This window comes from Peromyscus eremicus, chromosome 5 (assembly GCF_949786415.1).
Source record: "Peromyscus eremicus chromosome 5, PerEre_H2_v1, whole genome shotgun sequence".
Lineage (NCBI taxonomy): Eukaryota > Metazoa > Chordata > Mammalia > Rodentia > Cricetidae > Peromyscus > Peromyscus eremicus.
The window spans coordinates 824,844-848,636 of NC_081420.1; the positions used below are offsets into that span (position 1 = coordinate 824,844).

The following is a 23,793-nucleotide window of genomic DNA, read 5'->3' on the forward strand; positions in this document are numbered from 1 at the left end:
CGAGAGACACCTAGTACTTAGAATATCCCAAGGATCTCAGGGAGTCAGGAATGAGGGACCAAGATCAAAGAAGGAACAGGAGATGTTCCTGCAATTTCTGTCTCATGGGAAATGATGCTCCTATCCTCTCATGCACAGGAAAGACATGCTTATCATTCTCAACATGCAGAAAGTGACAAGAGCCTAGAAGCTCTGTACCAGCTAGATACAAGAAGTGAATGTGTGATTCTTATCATATCACAAATATTGGCCTTTTTGTTCTCTCTCTGAAATCATGTTATGATCTGCTATCTATTATATTTTTGTGTATGTGCAAATCAATGTTCATGTGCATACTCATGTGTGTGCATGTGTGTGTGTGGAAGCCAGAGATTTATGTTGAGTGTATCCTTCGTTCTCTTTCTATGCCCCCCTCCCCCTTTTTGAGACAGGGTCTTTCACTGAATTTGAAGTTCACTAACTGACTAGACATGTTATCTCCTGGAATAATTCTGTTTCCATCTCTCCTGCGCTGAGATTGTTGGTAGTGCTGTGACTGGTTTTTCACATGGGCGGCTTGCACTCAGGGCCTCATGCTTGTGTGGCAAACACCTTACTGACATAGCATCCTGCTAACCCCCGTGAGATCTAGTCTACCTTAGCACCTCTCTTGAAATGTCCACCCTCACAACTACATGAGAAAGACATGATCAAGACTAAAAGGTTTTTGAAAACTATCTCACATGTGTTTTACTAGTACCAGGTAAACACCTTTGAGACAAGTATGGATGAAAAACTGTAAAAGTGAAAGGACTTTATTAGCGTCTTATGAATTGCAATTTGTGAAGATGGATTTGGACAGTTTTACATCAGTGTTTCAAAGAAGGAAGGAGGATGGGAATGCATGTTGAGTGACTATGGAATTGTTTTATTGCCAGAGAGTAAAATTCAATCCTGTGGAATTGCAAAAGGTATGGGGGCCATGGAGCCCAAGGAAGATAAAGAAATGAGTGCATATATTATTTTCTATCCAGAAAGAGGAGTCCTGTTAGTCTCTGATATGCATCTTGAGTCTCTGGGTGCCTTGTAGCTCTTTGAGATACTTTGTCAGAAAGGAGCCAGAGCTCACAGCACCAGGCAGCCTGGCATCACATGTAAGTCCTTCTACCCTGATGGTCTCCTAGTAACACTTAAAAAGTGGTGGAGGGATAGCTCAGTCATAAAAGTGCTTGCCATGAAAGCACAAGGACCTGAGTTTGATTCCCAGAACACACATGAAAATGCTGGGTGATGTGATGCATGCTTGTGACTCCAGCACTAGAGAGGCAGGGGCAGGTAGACCCTCAGGGCTTTCTGGCCAGCAAGTTAAGCCTAGTTGATGAGTCCCAGTCCAATTAGAGTCTCTATCAAAAAGTAAGGTTTACAGCCCTCATACTTTGTAGTTGGCTACAGTGAGCCCCACAAGTCTCAGATAGGGGCTCTCAGATGACAGGCTTGTGCAAGAAGACTCTCCACAGTGGCTCTTGCCATATAGTGAACACATAGCAACACTTATGACAGCTACAGCGTTGGCTTCAGCCTTATCCACAATGGCTGTTTCACTCATAGCTCAGGAACCTCCATCACATATAAGTCCAGAGGAAGCAGGCGACTCACGTTGTAACTAGGTATGTCACTCTAAGGCCTCCCATCTGCTTAGCCTCTTTCTGGTCTTTCTATTCCTGCCTGCAGCTGGCCAAACATGGACTCAACGTTGTACTTATCAGCCGGACACTGGAAAAGCTACAGGCCATTGCAGAAGAGATTGGTGAGTGACCCCACACAGCAAGGGAGGTGTGTGTATGGAACTGGTCAAGCATGGCACTGTCCTGCCTGTTCACACCACGTCTGCTGTACACAGAAGGGCCCCGAATACCAAGGGAAGGACGAGGTACAAGGCATAGGCTGCCAACCTGAATTCTGTGGCCTGGTGGAGGAGGAGTCCTCTCTGGGCCTTCACCCTCAGAATCAGCCCTGCTCAGCCAGAGCCCCAGCTGCCTCTTAGCTTCTGTCCCTCCCTTCAAAGCCAGAAATGGTGTCAGTTCTTTGTGTCTATGCTCTGCTCCTTGCAGAAGGGTGAGAAAATGCTAACTGATGGTCATCAGGTTAAGAAAAAGAAAAAAGATATGACTCAGGGCTGCCATGCCATGTTATGTTATACATAACAACCCTAAAAGACATCTTTTACAGATATTTTATTGTTTTGAATTGTTTAGATTATTTTTAGTGAAAATGACCATAATGCTTTTTTTAGGTATTCAATTTTTAATAATTATTAAGTTAGTAATTATCTGAAGTATCAAGGCAAAGGTGTGAGTCTTTAGTTATGAAGACTTTTTAAACCACAGCAGGCTGTTCTGGGGCAGCCTTGTTTCTTTGGGGGAGGTTTAGAATAGAAGAAAGTTGTGGGGGTGGGGGCTATGCATTCGCACTGTGGAGGCTCAGTGCCCTTGAACTGATGAATTTGGCTTTTGTTCTGCACCTGGATATTAGGAGTCACTCTGATTAGCACCAAGGCATTTTGAGCATTTTCCTCATGGTGTTAAATGTGCTTTTTGTCATGTTATTGGAAAGCAAGTCATGTCTTTTACGTTAAAGGATCCCTGATTCTCACACTATGTCTCATGATTGCTTGATCCAGAGGAGCTGTGTCTAGACACAAAGCTAAGGTACTTCTGAGAGAGACTGAGACACTCTACCTGCAGCTATTACTGCTGCCTGCAGATGCCTTCATTGGTTTTTGTTTTTTTGTTTTTTTTTTTTTTTTTTTGGAGACAGGGTTTCTCTGTGTAGTTTGCGCCTTTCCTGGAACTCACTTGGTAGCCCAGGCTGGCCTTGAACTCACAGAGATCCGCCTGGCTCTGCCTCCCGAGTGCTGGGATTATTATTATTATTTTTTTTTTTTGGTTTTTCGAGACAAGGTTTCTCTGTGTAGCTTTGCGCCTTTCCTGGAACTCGCTTTGGAGACCAGGCTGGCCTCGAACTCACAGAGATCCGCCTGGCTCTGCCTCCCGAGTGCTGGGATTAAAGGCGTGCGCCACCACCGCCCGGCAGATGCCTTCATTGGGTAAGTCAGCACAAAACAGCTGACAAGGCACTAAACTTGGAGGGAGTGAAGAGTAGGTTCCTTGGACAAGTTAGTCAGCTACACTTATCCTCAATTTGCTGCTCTGGAAAATGGAAGAAGAGTGTTGTAGGGGAACAAGTTACCATGTACATAGATTCTGGAGCACAGGACACATGCAAAGGATACTTGTATCTATGCTGAGGAGACCTGAGTCTGCTGAGCTGTGAAAGTATCAGATGGTGTTTACAGCTCTCCTCCAGGGGCCCAAACTTGAGTTTATGTCAATCACTTAGTGGCTTGTGTCAGAGTTACAGGGGTGTGAACTACTTAATGTGGGTGCTGGAAACCAGCCTCGGGTCCATAAGAGAAAAAGTACTCTTAACTGTTAAACCATCTCCTCAGTCCCACAAAAATCTATGTTAATGCTGAGGACTCCATGGTCAAGAGGGATGATTTTACTCATGCTTACTAGAAATACCTGTGGTCTCTCATACAGAATGGACCACTAGAAGCCGTGTGAAGATTATACAAGCAGATTTTACCAAAGAAGACATCTATGATGATATTAAAGAAGAACTTAAAGGATTAGAAATTGGAATTTTAGGTAAGTAAATTGAAAAACGCAAATCTTGGTATTACATAGAAATATGATAATCACCTTAGTGACACTTTACTTTACGATAGCTTGGACAAAACCCACAACTATGTTGTAGTATTAAACTGAACATTGAAGCCCCTTTTGGAAGGGGCCTGGTGAGATGGCCTGATGCACACAGACACTTGCCACCAATTCTGATGACTTGAGTGCAATCATAGGGATTTATGTGGTGGAAGGCAAGAGCTCTTCAGGTTGTTCTCTGCCTGCCACACATGTTTCATGGCCTACATGTACTCATACACACACACACACACACACACACACACACACACGCATGCATGCATACTTGCACACAAACACAGACTAAAAAAATATAAATACAGAACATTTTACTTTTTACTCAGAAATCAAGATGTTCTTCTGTATTTATAGACATCTTGCGATCACACACAGGGTGCACTGTCAGCACTACAGAGGAGAAAGTAAGACTTGAATTTTAAAGTTCCCTTAAAATTTTAGCCATAATTACATCTTTACAAATAAAAATATAAAAATACATCATTGTAGAAAAAATTGGAAAGGATGAACAGACACAAGGACAAATTTCTTAAAGCCCTCCAAACTTGCAACAGCGTTTTGGTGCATCATATCCTTCCAGGTACAAATGGGGTTTTCAAAACTGGGGTTGCACCTACTTATTGTTTTATAGCATTAAACCAGAAACACAGAGCTGGAGGTGCAGGTTGGCTGGTGAGGGCTTGTTCCATCTCCAGCACCTTACATGGCTTATGCATGTCAGTACACATCTCTAATATTCAAGCACGCAGGAAGTGAAGGAAAGAGGATCGAAAGTTCTTATCCTCAGGTGCATAGCTAAAAACCAAAAACCTTGTATCACAAGTGTTGTTTCCTAATGTGTTTAAATTCTAGATAGCCATAGTGTGTGTGTGTGTGTGTGTGTGTGTGTGTGTGTGTGTGTGTGTGTGTGCCTGTACTTATGGAGGCCAGTGGCCAATGTCAAACATCTTCTATTACTCTCTCTCTCTCTCTCTCTCTCTCTCTCTCCCTCCCTCCCTCCCTCCCTCCCTCCCTCCCCCTTCTTTCTTTTCTATCTTAATTTAGGTGCTGGGGATCGAACTCAGGTCCCCATGTTCGTGCAATGGTCACTTTATTTAATGAGTCACCTCCATAGCCTGCATCCACCTCCCTTTTTGTTATTAAATCATATTGCAATGAGCACCCATATACAGAAATCATTTTGTACATGTTTCTGTAGGAAGATTTCCCACCTGTTCTGACACCCTTTGCTTTGCCTCTTTCTGCCAGTCAACAATGTTGGAATGCTCCCCAGCCTGCTCCCAAGCCATTTCCTGAACACTCCTGGGGAGATCCAGGTGAGCTTCTTCCCTTTGTGTCTGCTTGTCTTGAAGGGTATGGACCCCTGTCTTGATCACCAGGACTCATAGAAGAGAAATGGGAGCCAGGTCAGGCCAGACTGCATGGTGACTGTCTTGATATTTTTCTTTTCACCTTAGAACTCAACACAGAGTGTGTGCCTTTTCATCTCTATCCATCAAAAAACTTTCTGATCACTACCCCATTCTTCTGGGACTCTGTACTCTGCTTCATAAAAGGGGAATTCTGCCCAACAAATTCATAGCTCTAGTATCATGAGAGCAGCCAGCTCTTGGCTGTTTCTGTCTTCCTAGGTGATGAGATGTAGCCAACTTTCAGGATAGGGAAGTCTAGACATCTCTCAGTATCTGAGCATGTCATCTCCCTTAGATACCAAAGTCCCTGAGCCTTCAAGTTCCTGATAAAATGGCATCATACTTTACTGCCTGGCTGTATGTGTCTTCCTCTGGGTAACTTATCTCTAATGTAATGTAAATGTGTGAGAACAGTTAGGCATAGTATTTACAGAATAAAGACAAAGCCATTCAAGTCTGTACATGTTCAGTACAGATGTTACTGTTTTTTAAAAACATTTAAATTAATTAAATTTATTTTATAAATTTTTTTTCTTTGACAATTTAAAATTTTATTCTAATTTTAAAGTTTGCCCTTTGACAATTTCTTACATGTATTGATGTATCTCTGTTCCCTTCTGTTTCTCTCTTACTTCTGGAATCCCTCCTCCCCAGTAAGTCCCCTCCTACTTTCATTAAAAAATTTAAATACAGCTGGGCGGTGGTGGCGCATGCCTTTAATCCCAGCACTCGGGAGGCAGAGGCAGGCAAATTTCTGTGAGTTCGAGGCCAGCCTGGACTACAGAGCGAGTTCCAGGAAAGGTGCAAAACTACACAGAGAAACCCTGTCTCAAAAAACCAATAAATAAATAAATAAATAATAAATAAATAAAAATTTAAATACAGTATTTTCATTAATTCTTGGGAACTGTTCTCCCTCCACTCCTTACTTATTCTCCCAGATTCTTCTCAACCCTCCCACCCCTTCCTACTTTATATCTTCTTTAAATGACACAGAATCCTTTTGTGCTGCCCACGTACTCAAGGGTGTGGAACCGTCCATTGGAGCATGGTTGACCTAACAGGGCTACACCCTTAAAGAAAACCACTTCTCCCTCTCCCAGAAGCCATCATGTCAATAACTCCTCAGCGTGTGCTGGGGACTCATTAGCCCGTTGGCACTACACACTGGAATGTGGACTGGCTTGATCGTGTGCAGGCAACCATAGCTGCTGTGAGTTCAGGAGTCTGATGGCCATGTTATAAACAGAAGACATTGTCATATCTTCTTCTTCTTTAACAAGCCAATGAGTTTTATTAGGATTGCTTGCATGAGCGTGAGTGGATCGCCATTTCCTGAGGCATGGACAATTTATCAGTGGCTATACTACTGAGAAAAAATGATACCCCGACCCCACCAGCAGCCAGTCACACCTCAGGAAGGTGTGCTTTTGAAGGGTTTTGATCTTTAGTTAGTTGAACCCAAGGATGTGGAGTCTGTGAATGTTGAGGGCTCACCGCACGTGGCCCAGACTCTGTGGCTGGAGGCACTAGAACTCCAGAGAGGTCAGACTCACAGCTGCCGTTGTAGGGCTGGAGAAGAATTTTTTAAAGGTATTGACAGCCCTTGAAGGCACTTGTTTACTGACCCTCCCCACAGCCCCGACCTTTGAGGTGGTGTCTGGGTAGGCTTTCACGCTTCCAAACCTCAGTTCTGTAGGTGTCCCTGTGGTCCTTTTAAGTCCTGTGTCGGGTGCTTGGCCTATAATGCCAGGCATCCTGGTTTCCTTTCTGTTGCTGTGGTAAAACACTCTGACCAAAAGCAACCTGTGCAGGGGGAAGGGTTTGTTTGGCTTATACTTCCAGGTCACAGTCCAATCATCAAGGGAAGTCAGGGCAGGAACTTGAGATCTTGGAGGAATGCTGCCTGCTGGCTGGCTCGCTCACAGCTCTTGCTTGGCTAGCTTTCCTATATAGCCCAGGACCACCTGCCAGAGATAGTTCTGCCCATAGTGTGCTGAGACCTCTCCCATCATTATCACTTAAGACAATACCTGCAGACATGACTACAGGCCCATCTGACCTGTTCAATCCTCAGCTGAGACTCTTTCTCAGGCGACTCTCTAGGACACCAGGTCACTGGGACATTGCTACTTAGCCTCTCCACACCCTCTCCAAGTGTGCTCTCCGTCTCACACTCCGTTTCAAGTCTGTCTTTCTCTTCAGCAGCTCCTGTTATCATGCTTCTCTTGAGGTCTGCATTTGTGCTGGTGTCTGCGCCTACCTCTTTTCCTCTCTCTGCCTTGGGTAAGATGATTCTAGTGTTCCTGAGGGAATTACTGTCTGGACAGTTACTGGTGTTTCCAGGTTATTGTTCAAACAAACAAACAAACAAACAGAAAACAATTGAGGAAGTGCACACAGATGAGAAGAAAATCAATAGTGCAGATCAAGTATGCTGCAAGAGTACAGCCAGCACCTTGAGTTGGAGTACTCAAGACTGGCCATGTTTGGAGCTTCATTTATGGGGTTAAGGAGAGGAGGAGGTGGATCCTAAGGGGCATCATTCGAGAAGTTCTCTGTTTTGATTGACAGGCTTGGATAATGTAAAACTTTCTACACTATATGTACTTTCCCATGTTGCATCTGATTTTAATCATATGCACGTTCAATTATACATAGACATAAAATGGCCAATAGTGGCTTTCCCCTAAAAACTCACTCAGAGGTCACATTCCCTTACTGTGCATGCATCCATAACCAATTTCTCTATCCCAAATGTATCTTGGAACATACCTGAGTGGAAACTGAGTCACCAAAGGCTTGTTAAGGAGTAACATATTTCATTATGTGGAGCAGGGTGTGCTTGCAGCCCATTCAAGTGGGAGTCCCAGGCTAATAAGTGCATTACTAGGAAAGGGTTGTGTACAAAACCCAAGCCATGGACCCAGGTTGCTAAGTCATCCCTATGCTGGGCTGCCTCACTACCATTTTCTTTTCCTTTTCTCTAGTCCAGAACCTCCATCCTGTACTATCTGACTGTTCCCTTTTTTTTTATCTTCCATATTGTTGTCTTCTAAAACCCACTTTGCTGACCCTTTTTGTCTACCTGGAAATTCAACACTGTCTTCCATGATGATGAGGTTCCTCCCAATAAGTCTATCTGTAGTTGAAAATATCCTAAGTAAAATAATGGCTCAAGACATCTAACCTCTTGGCCAACCCAGCTCTAGACATGGCATACTATAGAAGGATGGGTTTGCTTCTCGGGGCAGAGAGGCTGACTGCAATGCAGTCAAGGTCCAGCGTGGCAGAAGCATATCATACCACATGCCACTACCCTGGAGAAACTATACATTCAAAATTTTAAGTGTGATTTCTATTGTATGTACACTGCTTTTTGCTTAATCAGAAGTTGGCTCAACCACTAGAGATCAGAGACCATATGTATCTTCCTTTAACACCTATGATTCTATTCTGTTTCAAATTTTCAAGGCAACTCTCCTTCTGCCGAGGCTCACATATGGATAGCACCACAGAACGATGTCACTGAACCTTAGCTAGGAGCCAGAATGCAGGTTGAGCATGTAATGGAGCTAGTGGGACTCAGCTTTTGCCCATTCAATGCTTCATTAGCACCAACTTATTCCCAGGACAGTTCTCCGAGGACTGGGCTGACTTGTGTCTGATTATTTATTGCAGAGCCTCATCCACTGCAACATCACCTCTGTAGTCAAGGTATGTGATGAACTCGTGTGCTAAACACATTAAAACACAGAGGCTGAAGCATTCCTTGAACTGAAATCAAACTGCTCTTAACCACAGGATGTCTTATTCTGTTCTCATCAGGAAAACAGAGATAGAGAGAGAGGTTCATTCTCTCCAGTATCTGAACACTGTTTTTGTATTCAGAATGCACCAGGCCTGAAGATGCCAACACTTCCTCAGGATTTCAAAGCAATTCCCTAAAAATTAATATTTTAAGAAAAATTTAGTTGTCTCTAAGAGAAGGACATTCACTATGTTAGGAGAGATGACAGAGGGCCTGGGTTTTCTGGGTGTTTCTTGTTCAGTATTTGTTGAATTGAGCTCTAAGTCATCTGTGGACTAGGTTTTCTAGTCCTACATGCACACCTGCGTGTGGGGAGGTGCACTTGAACGTCTATGCCAGATCCGCTGGAGCTGGAGTTACCAGTGGTTGTGAGCTGCCTGACGTGGGTTCTGAAAGAGCAATGATTGCTCTTGACCTCTGAGCCAGGTCTCCAGCCCATTAATCTCTTGTTACTTGTGGTTTAATTATTTGTGGTTAGTCATGGTTCCAGAATGCTAAAAGGAAGATTCTCTACTTTAAGAAAGAGACTAGAGACCACAATCACATAACTCTTACTAGGGTATACTATTATAATTGTTATATTTTATTATTAGTCATTAATCTCTTATGTCTAATTTGTGAGTTAGACTTATAGACTATGTTGGCTTCAGGCATCATATCTACTCAAGATTTTAGAATGCACCCTCCACAGATTGGTGTGTGTGTGTGTGTGTGTGTGTGTGTGTGTGTGTGTGTGTGTGTATGTGTGTGTGTGTGTGTTCTACTGTGTTCTAAGCTCAGCTCAGCAGCTAATTAGTTGAACATCACAGGACAAGTTATCCAACTATCTTGAATTTCCAATTCTGCACCTGTTACAAGAGTGTTAGATGGAGCAGCTGGGGAGATAGCTCTGTTAGTTACCTTGCAGGCATGAGGTCTTGAATTCAAACCCCAGGTATGATGTTATGTGCCCATAATCCCAGTGATGGTGAGACAGGAGGCAGAGACAGGTAGATCCCTGGGAACTCGTGAGCCAGCTAGCATGACACACATGGTGAGGTCTCAGCCAATGAGAACTTCTCAACCTATCTCAAACAAAAGATGGAAGGTGCCTGAGGACTCCAAAGTTCTTATGACTTCTGCATGCATGCCATGCATAACCACACATGCACCTCCTTTTACCCAGAGACACACAAACAGTATTGGATGAAGCAATGTCTTAGGTAGAGCTCTTAGGTCCTTTGGTTTAGTTCAGGTGCAGAGTCATTTATGCCATGATTCCCTCAAAGCTAGTCCATTTATGCCTTTGTGTGAAGAAGAAAAGGGCATCTCCTCTGGAAAGACTGCTTAGAAACAGGTACTACTTAAGAATGGGCACAGCCAGATTCCATGTGACATAGTGAGTGGTTGATGCTTTAGTGTGAACAAAGTGTTTCTTCTGAGCACACAGAGCCCTCTACCTCTACCACACTACACAGCTAGTGAATGAGCTCTGAGCTTTCTGCCTATACTCACCCCGCAGCTGGGCATCTAGCTCATCCATGAAGTTCACAACTGTATGTGGTAGCCCTGTTGATCTCTCTTGGCAGGCAATTGTACTGTGTGGGGAGGTGTGAGGTAGGAATTCTGATTTCAGGTTGTTGGGGTGTGTGGGGGGCAGTTCAGTTTCAGGGGCTGAAACATGAAATGTTTGTGGAGGATTGGTTTTCTAATATCAGGAGGGGAAGCTGGTCAGTGCCTTTCTCTCCAGGCAGTTATTTTCAGGTGGAAAAGCTGAACGGCCAATAGTTACTTCATCATTGGTTGTTTTTCTGTTAGCACACTGGCATGTTACAGCTTCCTGCTTGGTTATTACTGAGTGCTCACAGATTTCGTGTGCTGGGCAGTCGGTGACTTTTTAAAGCTCCCAGCTGATGTGGCTTTAAGGTTTATGTGTTCAACTGTTGTTGAAGACTTACCATTAAAATATTTTTACATTATTTTAAACACTAATCTTCCACTATTAGATTGTTTGATCATCTAGGTTTCCCCAAAGGGATCTGACAGCCTTCTGAATCCTTTAGTGAAGAAATGCTTTGATTTGGATTTTTAAAAAGTTTTGTATATCATGGACACTAAATTCCCTAAGCAACAAAGAAAATAAATTAAAGCTCAGCTTCTAAGTACACCATGCCCTCTTTAGCCTGGCTGGCTGGAAGCATGATCAGCATCTCTTAAGTATTTCAAAGATGCTGTCTAGGAGCAGTGTGTACAAGCAAGTATACACTCTTGCTGGTCAAGGGCAGAGAAGGGCTGGGAAGATGGGAGAGTCGACTTTATAGTTAATTTTCTTGTTACTGTGCAAAAGAGGCTGGGGAAGTGGCTCAGCAGGTGAGACCTGTGTTTGGATCCCTAGCACCCACATAAAAAGGTTGATTGTGGCTGTACATGTCTGGAACCCTAGTGCTGGGGAGCAGGGGCAGGATTGCTGGGGCCTGCTGGCTTCCGGCCTAGTAAACAAGCAGCCACTAGGTTCAGTGAGAGGCCCGGTCTTGAGGAAATAAGATGAAGAGGGACAGAGGAAGACTTCCAGTGTCCTCCTCTGGCCTCTGTGAGTATAGGCACATGCAACACACACACACACACACACACACACACACACACACACACACACACACACACACACAGATAGAAGCATCTTGAGAGAGGAAAGAGGGTACAGTGTATCAGTCCCAGGAAAGCATGATGGAGGGAGCCATGGGGCTGGTCACATTGTGTCCAAAGTCAGGGGCAGAAAGTGATGAGAGATGGTGCTTAGCTTCCTCTCTCCTTTTTATCAGTTCAGGATTCCAACCCAAGGGATAATGCCACCCACACTCAGGGTGGTCTGCCTTCCTCATTTAAACATTTCTGGAAACTCTCATAGACACACCCAGATGTGTGTCTTTAAGTGACTCCAGCTCACATCAAATTGATGATGAAGATTAAGCATCACAGAGGCTAGACATGGGAACTTTGAGGCAGAACAGATGGTGTCCAGTGCTGTCTGTGTAACTGAGATCATTCGCCCATCAAGACTAGTGAGCTCACATGAGAGACACTGAGGATGTTCAAGGGTGTCCGAAAAGATGCAAGTGGTGCCCCCGGAGTGTGTGTGTGTGTGTGTGTGTGTGTGTGTGTGTGTGTGTGTGTGTGTGTTTATGTGTATGTAGTTTAGTGTGGACTCAGTCTGGTCTCTCATCCTTCTCTCACTTCCCTTGGAAGCAGAGGCAGTTTTTACAGAGTTCTGAGTCTTCCTTGTCATAGCCCCACCCATAGGAAGAACAAGTGGAGGCTCTCTGGGACTGACCCAGAGGCCTGGTGTATGTGATGGGTACAGTGACAGGAGAGTCTCTCTAGAAGCTGCTGCAGTGCCCCTGGGCAACACGGGCACATGGGCACGTTGCATCTGTGGCCATTGGTCTCCTTGCTTTCTCTTGCCCACTTCTGAAGACCTGCGCTGAGTAGGCTCAATTGAGATGTCTAGGAGATGCTAGATTCTCATTCAGTGTTCTGATAGTTCCCAATTCCAACTCATGGGTGAAGTGTGTGATGGCTGGCATACTCTTTCTTTATCCTTGGTATGGGGACGACCTTGAGAACTCAGATACAGCTCCCACCACCTGAAGCCAATCCCTATTGTTCCAGTGAGACTTTACGGGAAAGAAATCAAAGGCTGTTGGATTAGTTTGCCATCTGTCTAGGTTGCTTGCTGTGGCTTCTAGCCAGATTCTCAGGTTGCCAGAATGGCCTCCAGAGTTGCCAGCAACTTTCAAGGTCTTTTGGGAAGATTAAGCTTTCCTAACATCCTCCAAGGACCCTGTTCATTGCTACTTAGTTGCTTTTTCAAGGCTTAACCCTGGCCTTCTCTTACAGATGACACAGCTTGTTCTCAAACACATGGAATCAAGGTAAGGCCTTTCACAGAAGAAGCATGAAGCAAGGTGGCCTTCTTGCCTTGGCAGCCACCTTACTTGGGGACTTAGTGGTGGTGGAGGGGGCTGAGTTGCTGCTTCAGTTGATGGTTAAAACCTATGAAAACAGAACACAGTGATTATGGGGGAAGGCCAGGTCAGCTTTTCACATACATGTGCATATGTGAAGGTCAAGTGTAACACATCTTAGAAGGAGATTGAGAACAGCTGTTTCAAAATACATTGGCTTTCAAAGAAAATTAACTTGTATTGAACATAAAAGAAGCAAGTTGGCCTCAGATCAAGACTATGTCCTTTTTTATTGTGAATTCCATCTTTTGTCAGAATGAGTACTCCATTTCCCTGGAAACTGCCCCTTCTCAGTCTCTCTAATAATCCGTATTTGGGTCACCCTATTACAACACTCATTAGGGGCTGGTTTTCATCACCTATTATTCCTTAAGAGCAAATAGTTGATAGTTTAATTTTTCTAGCGTAAAAAGGGGGTGGCTTTGTATTCTAATTTTTGGTTTCTTGCCACCCCACTCCAGGCGTCTAGCTAGGGATATTAAAGATAATTGAATATCTCCCAGTAATGAGGGGGCTGAGACAGGAGGATCACCACAACTTCAAGACCGATATAGGTTCCATGGTAACATTGAGGCTAGCTTGGACTATATAGCAACATAAATATTTTTCAAAAATGAAACAAAAAACAGTGAATTCCAAAAGATATAAGTAAGAACCCTGAAGAGCATAGGGATGTCAGAGTGAAGGGCATCCCATCTAAGATGGATTCCACCACATGACACGTCCTACTGTGACCGAAGGGACCCAGGGCATGTGGTCCCATTGAGACTGGACAGCCCCTCCCTCCTTTCCTCTTGTCTGAGCCAATTTGGCTTTTCATAGCTTGGCAGGGAACCGACTGACCTAGCAGAGCTCCTGTTTGGAGTACCAAGCATGACTGCAGAATGACATCACCACACAGTGTCCTCCTTGAGATCTTGGGGAGTGTTTCCCTCACAGTTCTTGTAAAACCACCTCTCATGAACTGTGGAAACCTAGAGGGTGGGTTCCAACAGCCCATCCCTCAGGTGTCTTTACTGGAGTGTGATGGAGCAACCAACAATGCAGCCTTTGTTCCTCTGCCTTTCAGGAGGAAAGGCCTCATCTTGAACATTTCTTCTGGGATAGCCCTTTGTCCCTGGCCTCTGTATGCCCTGTACTCGGCTTCCAAGGTGAGTGACAAGTTACCCAAGTCTCTCCCTTCTTCCTCCGAAAAGGAAGAGTCTGTGGTACTCTTGGGAACCTGAGGGGCCTGTCTGCAAGGGCAGGAGGAAGTAAACTCCAGGACCTGAGGTGTTTCCTCTCTCACTGCAGGCTTTTGTGTGCACATTTTCCAAGGCCTTGCATGTGGAATACAGAGCTAAAGGAATCATTATCCAGGTGAAGTGGACAATTGTGGGCCCTCCCAAGCGGGAACCTTGCCTAGGTGGTTGGTAGTCTATCATCCCTGGTTGTTCATGTAAAGATGGGCTAGAGATGCTATTGAGTTCCCCTGACCAAGACCAGGCCAACTGCTTCCTCTACAACCCTCTTGCTGCTGAGATTTCTGGGGCCTCCCTTCATCCTGGGTGTCGGTTGGAGAGGGGAATTGAGTATGGATGCAGTTGCTCAAAAATGCTGCAGAAGGCTGGGGATGTAGCTCAATTGGTAGAGTGCTTGCCTAGCATACACAAAGCCCCGAGGTTCATCTACAGCACTGTATAAAAATGGATGTGGTGGTACATGCCTGTAATCTCAGCCCTCAGTGGGTGGAGGCAGGAGGATCAGGAGTGCAGGGTGATTCTTACTACACAGCAAGTTTAAGGTTAGCCTGAGCTACATGAGATGTCTGGGGAGAATGCTGTGGATCCTTTGCTGCAAGTGCTGTATTGGAGCAGACAACGAGGTCTGGTCTGACTATTGGTTCCTCTTTGATATGTGGAGAAGGAACAAAAGGAAGCTGGGCACTTGACCCATGCTGGGACTAGGGGAGGAAGGATCTTCCCTGGGGTGGGGTTTACCTGTGATGAGTTATGGATACCCAACACTTTGGTCCTTGGGCAATGGGAGGAGGAACAGAGCCATTGTGGAGACTACTTAACTAAAATAGGTTGTCATTGCCATCGCTGGGCTGAACAGTAGGGTAGCCGGGGTGTCAATGATTTTCATGTGCCATGTTTAGTAGTACAGTCTGGGAAGGAGTTTTAGGACACACTATTAGAGATTAAATAGGCACACTTAAAATTTTTTTACACATGTGTTATATGCATGTGTGGATATATGTTACATGTTCATGTATGAGCAAGTATATATGTATGTGCATGTTCATGTGTGAGTGGGCATTTATATGTATGAGCAGGTATGAATATCCATACGTGTGTGTGTGTGTGTGTGTGTGTGTGTGTGTGTGTGTGTGTGTGTGAATGGGTATGTATGTATGTGCATGTTATGTGTGAGTGAGTATGTATGTGTGTGCACGTGTGTAGGGGTTCTGAGGACAACCTTAGTTGTCCCACATTAGCATATCCTGAGTTGTCTCTTGCTCCCTTATTTCTGAATTTCGTACCAGATCTGTCACATCACCCAAGCAATACTGGGTAACTTGTTTAAATTAAGCCTCAGTGTTGTATGATATTTTGTTTGTGTTCTGACAAATAAAGCTTGTTTGGAGATCAGAGGGCAGAGCCAGCCACTAGTTAACCATAGAGGCCAGGCAGTGGTGGTACACGCCTTTAATTCCAGCACTGGGAGGCAGAACCAGGTGGATCTCTGTGAGTTCAAGGCCAGCCTGGTCTACAGAGCGAGATCCAGGACAGCCTCCAAAACTACACAGAGAAACCCTGTCTCGAAAGACAAAAACAAAACAAACAAACAAACAAACAAACAAAAACAACACAGTCATTTAGTGTGGCCAGACTTAATATAGGGTGTGTAATTAAATTTGATCTTCAAAGGAATGTGAATAAATTTGTCTGTTGAGACAGTTTTACTAGAAACCCAGTTGGCCTTGGTCTTTTGATTCCCCTGCCTCAGCCGTAGGACTAAAGGTGTGTGCCACCACTCCTGGCTGATTGACTTTCTAGTGTAAGTCCGTTCAGTGTGATACTTGAGACATAATTATGCTGAATGATTTATGCTTGTCTGAACTTCAGTCTTGAGTTCCTTTTGTTTGTGACGCAGTGCTGGAATTGAACTCTGGGCCTCGTGCAGAGACTCTCCTCCTGAGCTCGTCCCCAGCCCTCCCTGAACTTCAGCTCTACCTGTTACCTGCACTTTCGTTTGCCGAGTCTCCCAGTTGCCCTGTGTGCTCTGAAGGGCATTTGAGCACCTTGAGATGAGCAGTTTAGGCCTCATCTTGAGCAATCAAACCTCCTGCTCTCTAGTTTTGTGCCAGCTTTGTGTCTTTTATCAAGGAGCTTAGAACATTTCACAGGCAGATAGGAGCTGGGGATGGATGGTGAGACATGTGTTCGTGCCTCATTCTCTGCTGGGCTATACAGTTCTGTGTCATGTTCTTTATTTTTCTCTGCAGGTGCTGACTCCTTATGCTGTCTCAACTCCAATGACAAAGTATCTAAATACCAACATGGTGACCAAGACTGCCGATGAGTTTGTTAAAGAGTCCTTGAAATATGTCACGATTGGAGCTGAAACCTGTGGCTGTCTTGCTCATGAAATCTTGGTAATTGATGACTTCTTTTGAAGCAAGGGAGGAAGGCTGTGCCAACATCATGGGCATGGTGGGGCTTGCTATTTCTTGCTAGTGGGATAGTCAGTCATTTTCTCTCACAGCAAGCTCACAGGGTCAGCTTGCTGCAGTACAGCCAGGGAAAGCAGTAGGGAAAGTAGTTAAGAATTGAGGCCTGTGTGCTCAGCCTATAAATAACCTTAAGGCTCCACTTAGAATGGTTCCACTTAGTGGCTCTTGGGAGTTCTTGGGGAGGAAAAACAGGAACACCTGGATCTCCCATGCAGTGACTCCCATCTCCCTTGGCTATGTGTTTCAGTAAAGTTGGGCCTCTCAAGAAACATTTTTCCTTAGCTGTGAGTAAACAGGGAAGGAAGCATGGTAGAAAGAGTACAAAGCCACCTGGAAATGGGGCTTCAGGAAGGAATAGCAAATGCGTCATAGGGCAAAAAAGAGGTATAGTGGGGTGGTCAGCACAGAGTGAGTTCTCTTGATTTAGCATGTCCTTCAGAATGATCCTATCAGGATGGTCAAAGGGCATTTAAAGGGACAGCTTCGGTGACTAAAAAAGTTCACTGTTGCAAAGTATCACAAGACCTTAAACATTAGAACCACTTGACCTGACCGTAGTAGTCAGAAAAAGCAATCCTTAAATGACTGACTCTGGGCTGTCTAAGTTGTGATTTCTTTGCTCTGCTCTTGTCTTAGACACTCATATTTTTCTGTTCCAGGCAATATTTCTGAACCTGATCCCTTCCAGAGTCTTCTATAGCAGCACCTTCCAGAGATTCCTCCTAACACACTACTCAGATTACCTGAAGCGCAACATCAGCAACAGATAGCAGGGGTGGGGGTGGCAGGTGGTAGTGGGAGATGGGAGATGGGGGGTAGGGCTAGGGTGAGGGTAGTGCGAGGTAGGGCTGGAGGGGGTGTTAAGAGAGTGATCTAGATCTCTTCATTGGTGGTAGTGGCCAGAGGAGCACATCACCCTTCACTTGCTGAAGGGGAGCCTGCTACACACAGTGCACAGTGGTTTGAGTCTAGAAATCTCAAGAAAAGCTGGGGTGTAAAAGGGTGTATTTTCTATAAAAGGGAAGCTGGCATTAAGGGTAACTCTAAAAGAAGCCCCGTAAAGGTAATAAATGTGCTGAAAAGAAACCCCTGAGTCTCAGAATATTGAGAAAGCTCTTACCTGGAGGGTCGCTTTATAGCCGTGTGTAGAACTCAAAACTTGGACAATACCTGAGGCTGCTAAACTTTACCAGGACCACTGTGGGCCCAGAACACAGTTTTTTAAATGTGGCTTCTCATAGACCCAGGAAACTGGATGGGAAAAGTGTTGGGGCAATAGCTGGTTCAAGCCAGTGTCTTATTTTCCTCAAACCCCTTCATTTCAACAATGAGAGCACCAGGTGCATCTGTTTTATTCATATTTGAGTCTATGTAAGGTTGTGCTGGTAAAGATAAAAATGCAGAAGGAGGCCGGGCGGTGGTGGCGCACGCCTTTAATCCCAGCACTCGGGAGGCAGAGCCAGGCGGATCTCTGTGAGTTCGAGGCCAGCCTGGGCTACCAAGTGAGTTCCAGGAAAGGCGCAAAGCTACACAGAGAAACCCTGTCTCGAAAAACCAAAAAAAAAAAAAAAAAAAAAATGCAGAAGGAAGTTTTAAGACTCTGAGGCTAGAGAGATGGATCTGTGGATAAAGTACTTGCTGAACAAGCACAAAAACTGGGGTTTGAATGCACACAACCCACACAAAAGCCAGGTAGGTTTGGAAGCTTGCCTGTATCTCCAGCACCCAGGAGGCTGAGACAGGGGATCCTCAGGGAAGCTGAACAGTTACACTAGTCAGAATTGGTGAGCTCTGAGTTCAGCAAGAGACCCTACTTCAATAAATAAAGTGGAAAGTAATCGAGGAAGATGCCCACAATCAACTATGGGTTGATATGTTCACAGAATTGTTTGCATATCCACATGCACATGCAAACACTCATACACATATACACTCACCATACACATACACATGGAAAGATGTCCTAAAACAAACACACATCTGGGCATGTTGGTGCACAGCTGTCATCCCAGCACCCGGGAGACAGGTGGCAACACCTCCGTAAGTTTGAGGTTAGACTGGTCTACACAGCAAGTTCCAGACCAGCCAGAGACACATAGTTGGAGGATGAATCTGTGAAAGCAGACTGTTGTTGAGTTATCTCCAGTCCTGCCCAGGCCGGCAACCACTCAGAATTTTGTCATCAGCAGACCTAAAAATGAGGTGGACTAAAGTCTTGCTGCAAGCCACAAAAAAAAAAATGTATGAAGTAGGAATTCAGCTGATTATGACAAAGCTTTACCTTGAGGAGTTGAGAACTCTTCCAGAGGATGAGGGCAAGGCTCAAGGAGTCTTGGTGATATTGGCTTTTGATTATTAGTCATTTCCTGCTATGAATTTCTCCTGTGCTATTGTAGCTTTTCCATCATTTATTGGGCATCATTTCCTCTCTACTAATGGAATATTTAGATAACCTTCTGTGCTGACAGCTATACATAGCCAGAACTCCAGTTCAAGCCTCCCTGTACTCATTGTCATTTGCAGCATCCGGCCAGGACCATTCCTGGATGGATGAAAGTATCTTATCAGACATACCTCTGTACTATCTAAGAACAGACTTAAACATCCAGACTATCTGTTTGAGAAGGCCTGGCAGATGTGCTAATTAAGGTTAACTTTTTCCCTTTCCAAAGTCTTATCTCTAGTTTTAGATCTACCTTTAGATCTAAACTTTAGATCTACCTTTAGATCAGAACTAAAGGGTTTGTACTTACAGATATATCAAGCTGACTCAGGCTACCCAGCCACTGAGTGCATTCCCCCGCCCTGCCAGAAAACCACAGTAGCCAAGCTAGCTTGGACAGATAAGGGGCCAAAGGAATATAGGCAGTTTTATTTTCACTCATCACTGATAGACTTCTAACACTTTAACTAACCACTTTTTTTTTTTTTTTTGGTTTTTCGAGACAGGGTTTCTGTGTGTAGCTTTGCGCCTTTCCTGGATCTTGTACTGTAGACCAGGCTGGCTTCAAACTCACAAAGATCTGCCTGCCTCTGCCTAACTAACCACTTCTAAGAATATAGTTGAGCACATAAAATCCCCTTTTGCTCAGATATTAACCGAATTTAGCCCTCAGTTGATTCTATTCCCCATTAGTCACTTCCCTTTTGGGTTGCAGATGATGTCTGGCAATTACTGCTCCTTTGTGTGGATCTTATTGCCCTTCCTTTTGACCCTGAGGAAATTCAAGTCTGGTGACCTTGCCTTAGCCAGAGCATTGCTATTGCATGGGTATATAACTGTAAACCTCAGAGACTTGAGGAGAATGAGATTAGAGGAAGAAGAGGGAACTAGATGGGAGGAGAACTAGATTGAAGGACTAGAAGAAAGAGGAAGATGAGGAAGAGCCAAGGTGGGGAAGAACAGGATGAGAGAGAAGGTGATGGGAGAGGAGCTAAAATGAGAAAGAACTAGATGAATGAGAACCTAGATGGGGGCAGAACTAAGATGAAGGATTAAGATAGTATTTAGAGGGAACAGCAGATAAATGTAGAGAGAAATCCAGCGAGAAAGGAGCTAGGCATGAGAGCAGAATAGAAGCTGTGTAGAGAGAGAACTGACTCAGATGAATAAAGTGAATGGACTAAAGAATTTCGTATACAAGGGGCTGGAGAGATGGCTCAATGGTTAAGAGCACTGGATGTTCTTCCAGAGGTCCTGAGTTCAATTCCCAGCAACCACATGGTGGCTCACAACCATCTGTAATGAGATCTGGTGCCCTCTTCTGGCCTGCAGGCAGAACACTGTATGCATAATAAATAAAATCTTTAAAAAAAAGAATTTTATATACATAGATTCATTTAATATTGTCTAAGATTATATTTTCAGCTGCTTGTAGATTTTTCCACAGACCCTGGGAGAGGGCTATCAAGGGGCTGGACCCCAATAGTGCCCATTAAAGTCTTACGCAATAGTCAACTTTATTCAGAGCACCAGACAATTTACACTCTAAGGGTTAAGCAAGGTCATATGAGCAAAGTTCATATGAGTTCAAACTGTACACAGTCACAAGAACAACCCATACTTGGAAACGTTTATTTATTTATTTATTTTTAATTTATTATTTATTGAATGCCAAATGTCGTTTATTGAAGGAGGGAGGAGGTCTTAAATACAGGCTTACAGCACAATGGGAGATCCCTGGAGGGCAGAAGTTCGCTACCGATGTTTTACAATCTTGCATCTAAGCTGTTAACACCCATTATGCAGGATACACAGACAAGGATCTTCCCTTAAGCATTAGGAGGGTGGAACCCGGCAGGGAATTAGCATAGGGAGGATATCAAGGTCAAGGTCAGCAAGTAAGGCAACAGTTACCCAAAACGGGGGCCAGGGACCTACAGGTCCCCCTTTTACTAAAAAATGAGCTTCTGACTTAGGTTGCGTGGGACATCAGCAGGTCACCCTACCTGCCCAGGCCACACAGGTGCTCTGTCTTAGGTTGGTGAGCGCCCCCCAGGTGTTACCCGTCTCTGAATACTTATTATCATACAGGCTTAATCGTATGTGAGCTGCAGAGTTAACTGCTGCCAAAGATCTCAAAGTGGCACTGGGCTTGCAATCTGTGTGTTCGACACAGAAAAGACCAACAGAAGTCCTAACTCACCCATAGCCAGTAGGCTAAAGGCAACTGAGCCATTCCCTTCCTTAATGAGCCTTACTGTAAATTGGAGTCCTTGTAAGATGGTATCCCAAAGGTAAATGGAACTTGAGTTTATAAATTTATAACTTTCAAAGCCAATCAAAATGTATATAACTATTGAATTAAATTTATCATGCCCAATAGAATGAAAGATTAATTAACTGTGGTAGCTACTTTTGCTGCCAGGGTCTCCACTGTGCTAGCTGTAGTAAGCAATTATGAAATGGTAATCCCAGAAACAGTAGCAGTAGTGGCCGCCACTGCTATAACAGCAACAACGGCAGCAGCAATGTCAAACTCTCTTCTGGAGCGTGTGGGCATCCACTGGCATGGATACAACTCCAGAAACACGAACTGCCAAGGCCCATTTTTCTTGATCCCAGCACGACTTAAGCTGGCAGCTCTGCAAAAGAACAACTAAGAACCATAAAGAAAAAACAGGCAGCTCATAAGGAGCATAACTAATGGTCTTATAATGGCTACATTCAGGCTCATAAATTTTAAGGTATCTTCAAAACAGGGCTAAATGAATTTCAGGAGGCCAATAAATGTTGCACAGAGCCACTCCTGAAAAGAAGGTACTACACCAGCTTGAAAAGGATTGTGAAAATGAAAAGGCTTAGCTGACATGCTACTGTTAACAAATGGAGGTCAGTGACCTTCAGGGTTATCCTTAATCTCTAAGGTGTCTGGGTGACATGTTCTCAAACATACTTGAAAAAGTAGTTACTATACATTACCTTCTGGAGAATCCAACCGCATGGCTACAGTTCCTAGGCTTACGTTAATGCTTGCCAAAGCTGGCCATATTGGGCTCTCAATCCCCATTGGCATCAGAAAGGGAGAGTTCTTCACGAAGGCCCAATAGGTCTCTGCCATGTTGGGCTTCAGCAGCAGCCACAGGGTGCACACAGCGCTCAGAAATCCAAAGAGGAACCTCATTGTCCTGAGGAAAGACATAAACAGAACCCTGGGCCCACACCAACACCAGATTGGGTCTCCTCCAAGTGCCAGTGGAAAGATCCTTCCATTGCTGTGGAGGGTGATTTGCAACATGAGCCCTCCAGTGCTTATCTGCAGCGGATACTCCAGCAGAATCCACTGATAAAAAATTTAAAATATATAAAACAAGGGAAAGAATAGAATGTGGAGAGGAATGATGAATCCCTAGTTCCCCCTTTTTTTACTTTAGTAAAATATGTTTGTTTGTTTTTTAATAGTTCAAATTTTTCTTTTCTTTTTTATTTTTTAAGTTAATTAATTAATTTATTTTTCTATTATCAGCTTGATACAGTATAAATTCTTATCTTAATAGTGAAATGTTTCATTGAGGCTTGCTCAGTAATTGAGTAAAACCAAAACTTATTATAAGCCACAGTCGTCCTAGGGTCCCCCCGCCCCTATATAGCCTCCCTGGTTCTGTGGGTTGTAGTCTGATTGCCATGATGACAAACAGCATGTGAAGATGCCGGTAAGCCAGGAGCCATGTGGCAAGGTATATATTAATAGAAATGGATTAATTTAAGCTGTAAGAACAGTTAGCAAGAAGCCTGCCACGGCCATACAGTTTGTAAGCAATATAAGTCTCTGTGTTTACTTGGTTGGGTCTGAGCAGCTGTGGGACTGGCAGGTGATAGAGATTTGTCCTGACTGTGGGCCAGGCAGGAAAACTCAAGCTACAGTCCTGGGTTGTATAAAAAAGCAGACTCGTCAAACCATGGAAAGCAAGCCAGTAAGGAGCACTCCTCCATGGTCTTTGCTTCAGTTCCTGCTCTGAGTTCCCTTAGTGATGGGTTGTGATCTGCGAGATGTAAGATGAAATAAACCCTTTACTCTATTTTTGGTTTTAGCACAAAAATCGAAAAGCAAACTAGTACAGAAATTGGTACCAGGAACATGAGATATTGCGGTGACAGACCTGACCATGTCTTTTTTGTTTTGTTTGTTTTTTTGAGACAGGGTTTCTCTGTGTAGTTTTGGTGCCTGTCCTGGATCTCACTCTGTAGACCAGGCTGGCCTTGAACTCACAGAGATCGGCCTGGCTCTGCCTCCCAAGTGCTAGGATTAAAGGCTTGCACCACCACCGCCTGGCCTGACCATGTCTTTTTAGGGAGGCTCATAGAAGCATTTGGAACTTCGGGCTAGGGAAGTCTTTGAGTGCATGGAACTAAGAGAACTGTTCTGTGGGAACTTGGACGGCAATGCTGAGAGGATTGCAAACAGTGCAGGTCTGGCTCCAAAGGGAAGCAAAGACTATCAGGGCCATTTATATGATATATTTTAATTAAGAACCTGTGACTTCTAGTCAGGAGAGGCTGAAGAATCAGCTGTGATTAACAAGAAAACTGCATCACTGAAGTGAAACCTTTGCTTTACTGGGACAGTCGATGCTGGTTAGCTAGAGTTGA

General features: G+C 44.3%; 1 protein-coding gene across 3 annotated transcripts in view; it reads left to right on the top strand.

Moving 5' to 3' along the window:
• The window catches only part of Hsd17b3 (hydroxysteroid 17-beta dehydrogenase 3), a 30,538-nt gene extending 12,749 nt beyond the window's left edge, over nucleotides 1-17,789 (top strand). The window contains exons 3-11 of one of the 3 annotated variants that reach the window (XM_059262750.1): nucleotides 1,711-1,786; nucleotides 3,582-3,689; nucleotides 5,010-5,077; nucleotides 8,855-8,890; nucleotides 12,858-12,892; nucleotides 14,055-14,136; nucleotides 14,279-14,344; nucleotides 16,476-16,625; nucleotides 17,363-17,789. In XM_059262750.1, coding sequence (XP_059118733.1) covers nucleotides 1,711-1,786; nucleotides 3,582-3,689; nucleotides 5,010-5,077; nucleotides 8,855-8,890; nucleotides 12,858-12,892; nucleotides 14,055-14,136; nucleotides 14,279-14,344; nucleotides 16,476-16,625; nucleotides 17,363-17,473 — 732 coding nt within the window. In that variant the 3' untranslated portion in view covers nucleotides 17,474-17,789. The remainder of the gene's footprint in view (nucleotides 1-1,710; nucleotides 1,787-3,581; nucleotides 3,690-5,009; nucleotides 5,078-8,854; nucleotides 8,891-12,857; nucleotides 12,893-14,054; nucleotides 14,137-14,278; nucleotides 14,345-16,475; nucleotides 16,626-17,362) is intronic. The other 2 variants (XM_059262752.1, XM_059262751.1) reach the window with 2 other exon arrangements.
• The last annotated feature ends 6,004 nt before the right edge of the window (nucleotides 17,790-23,793 follow it).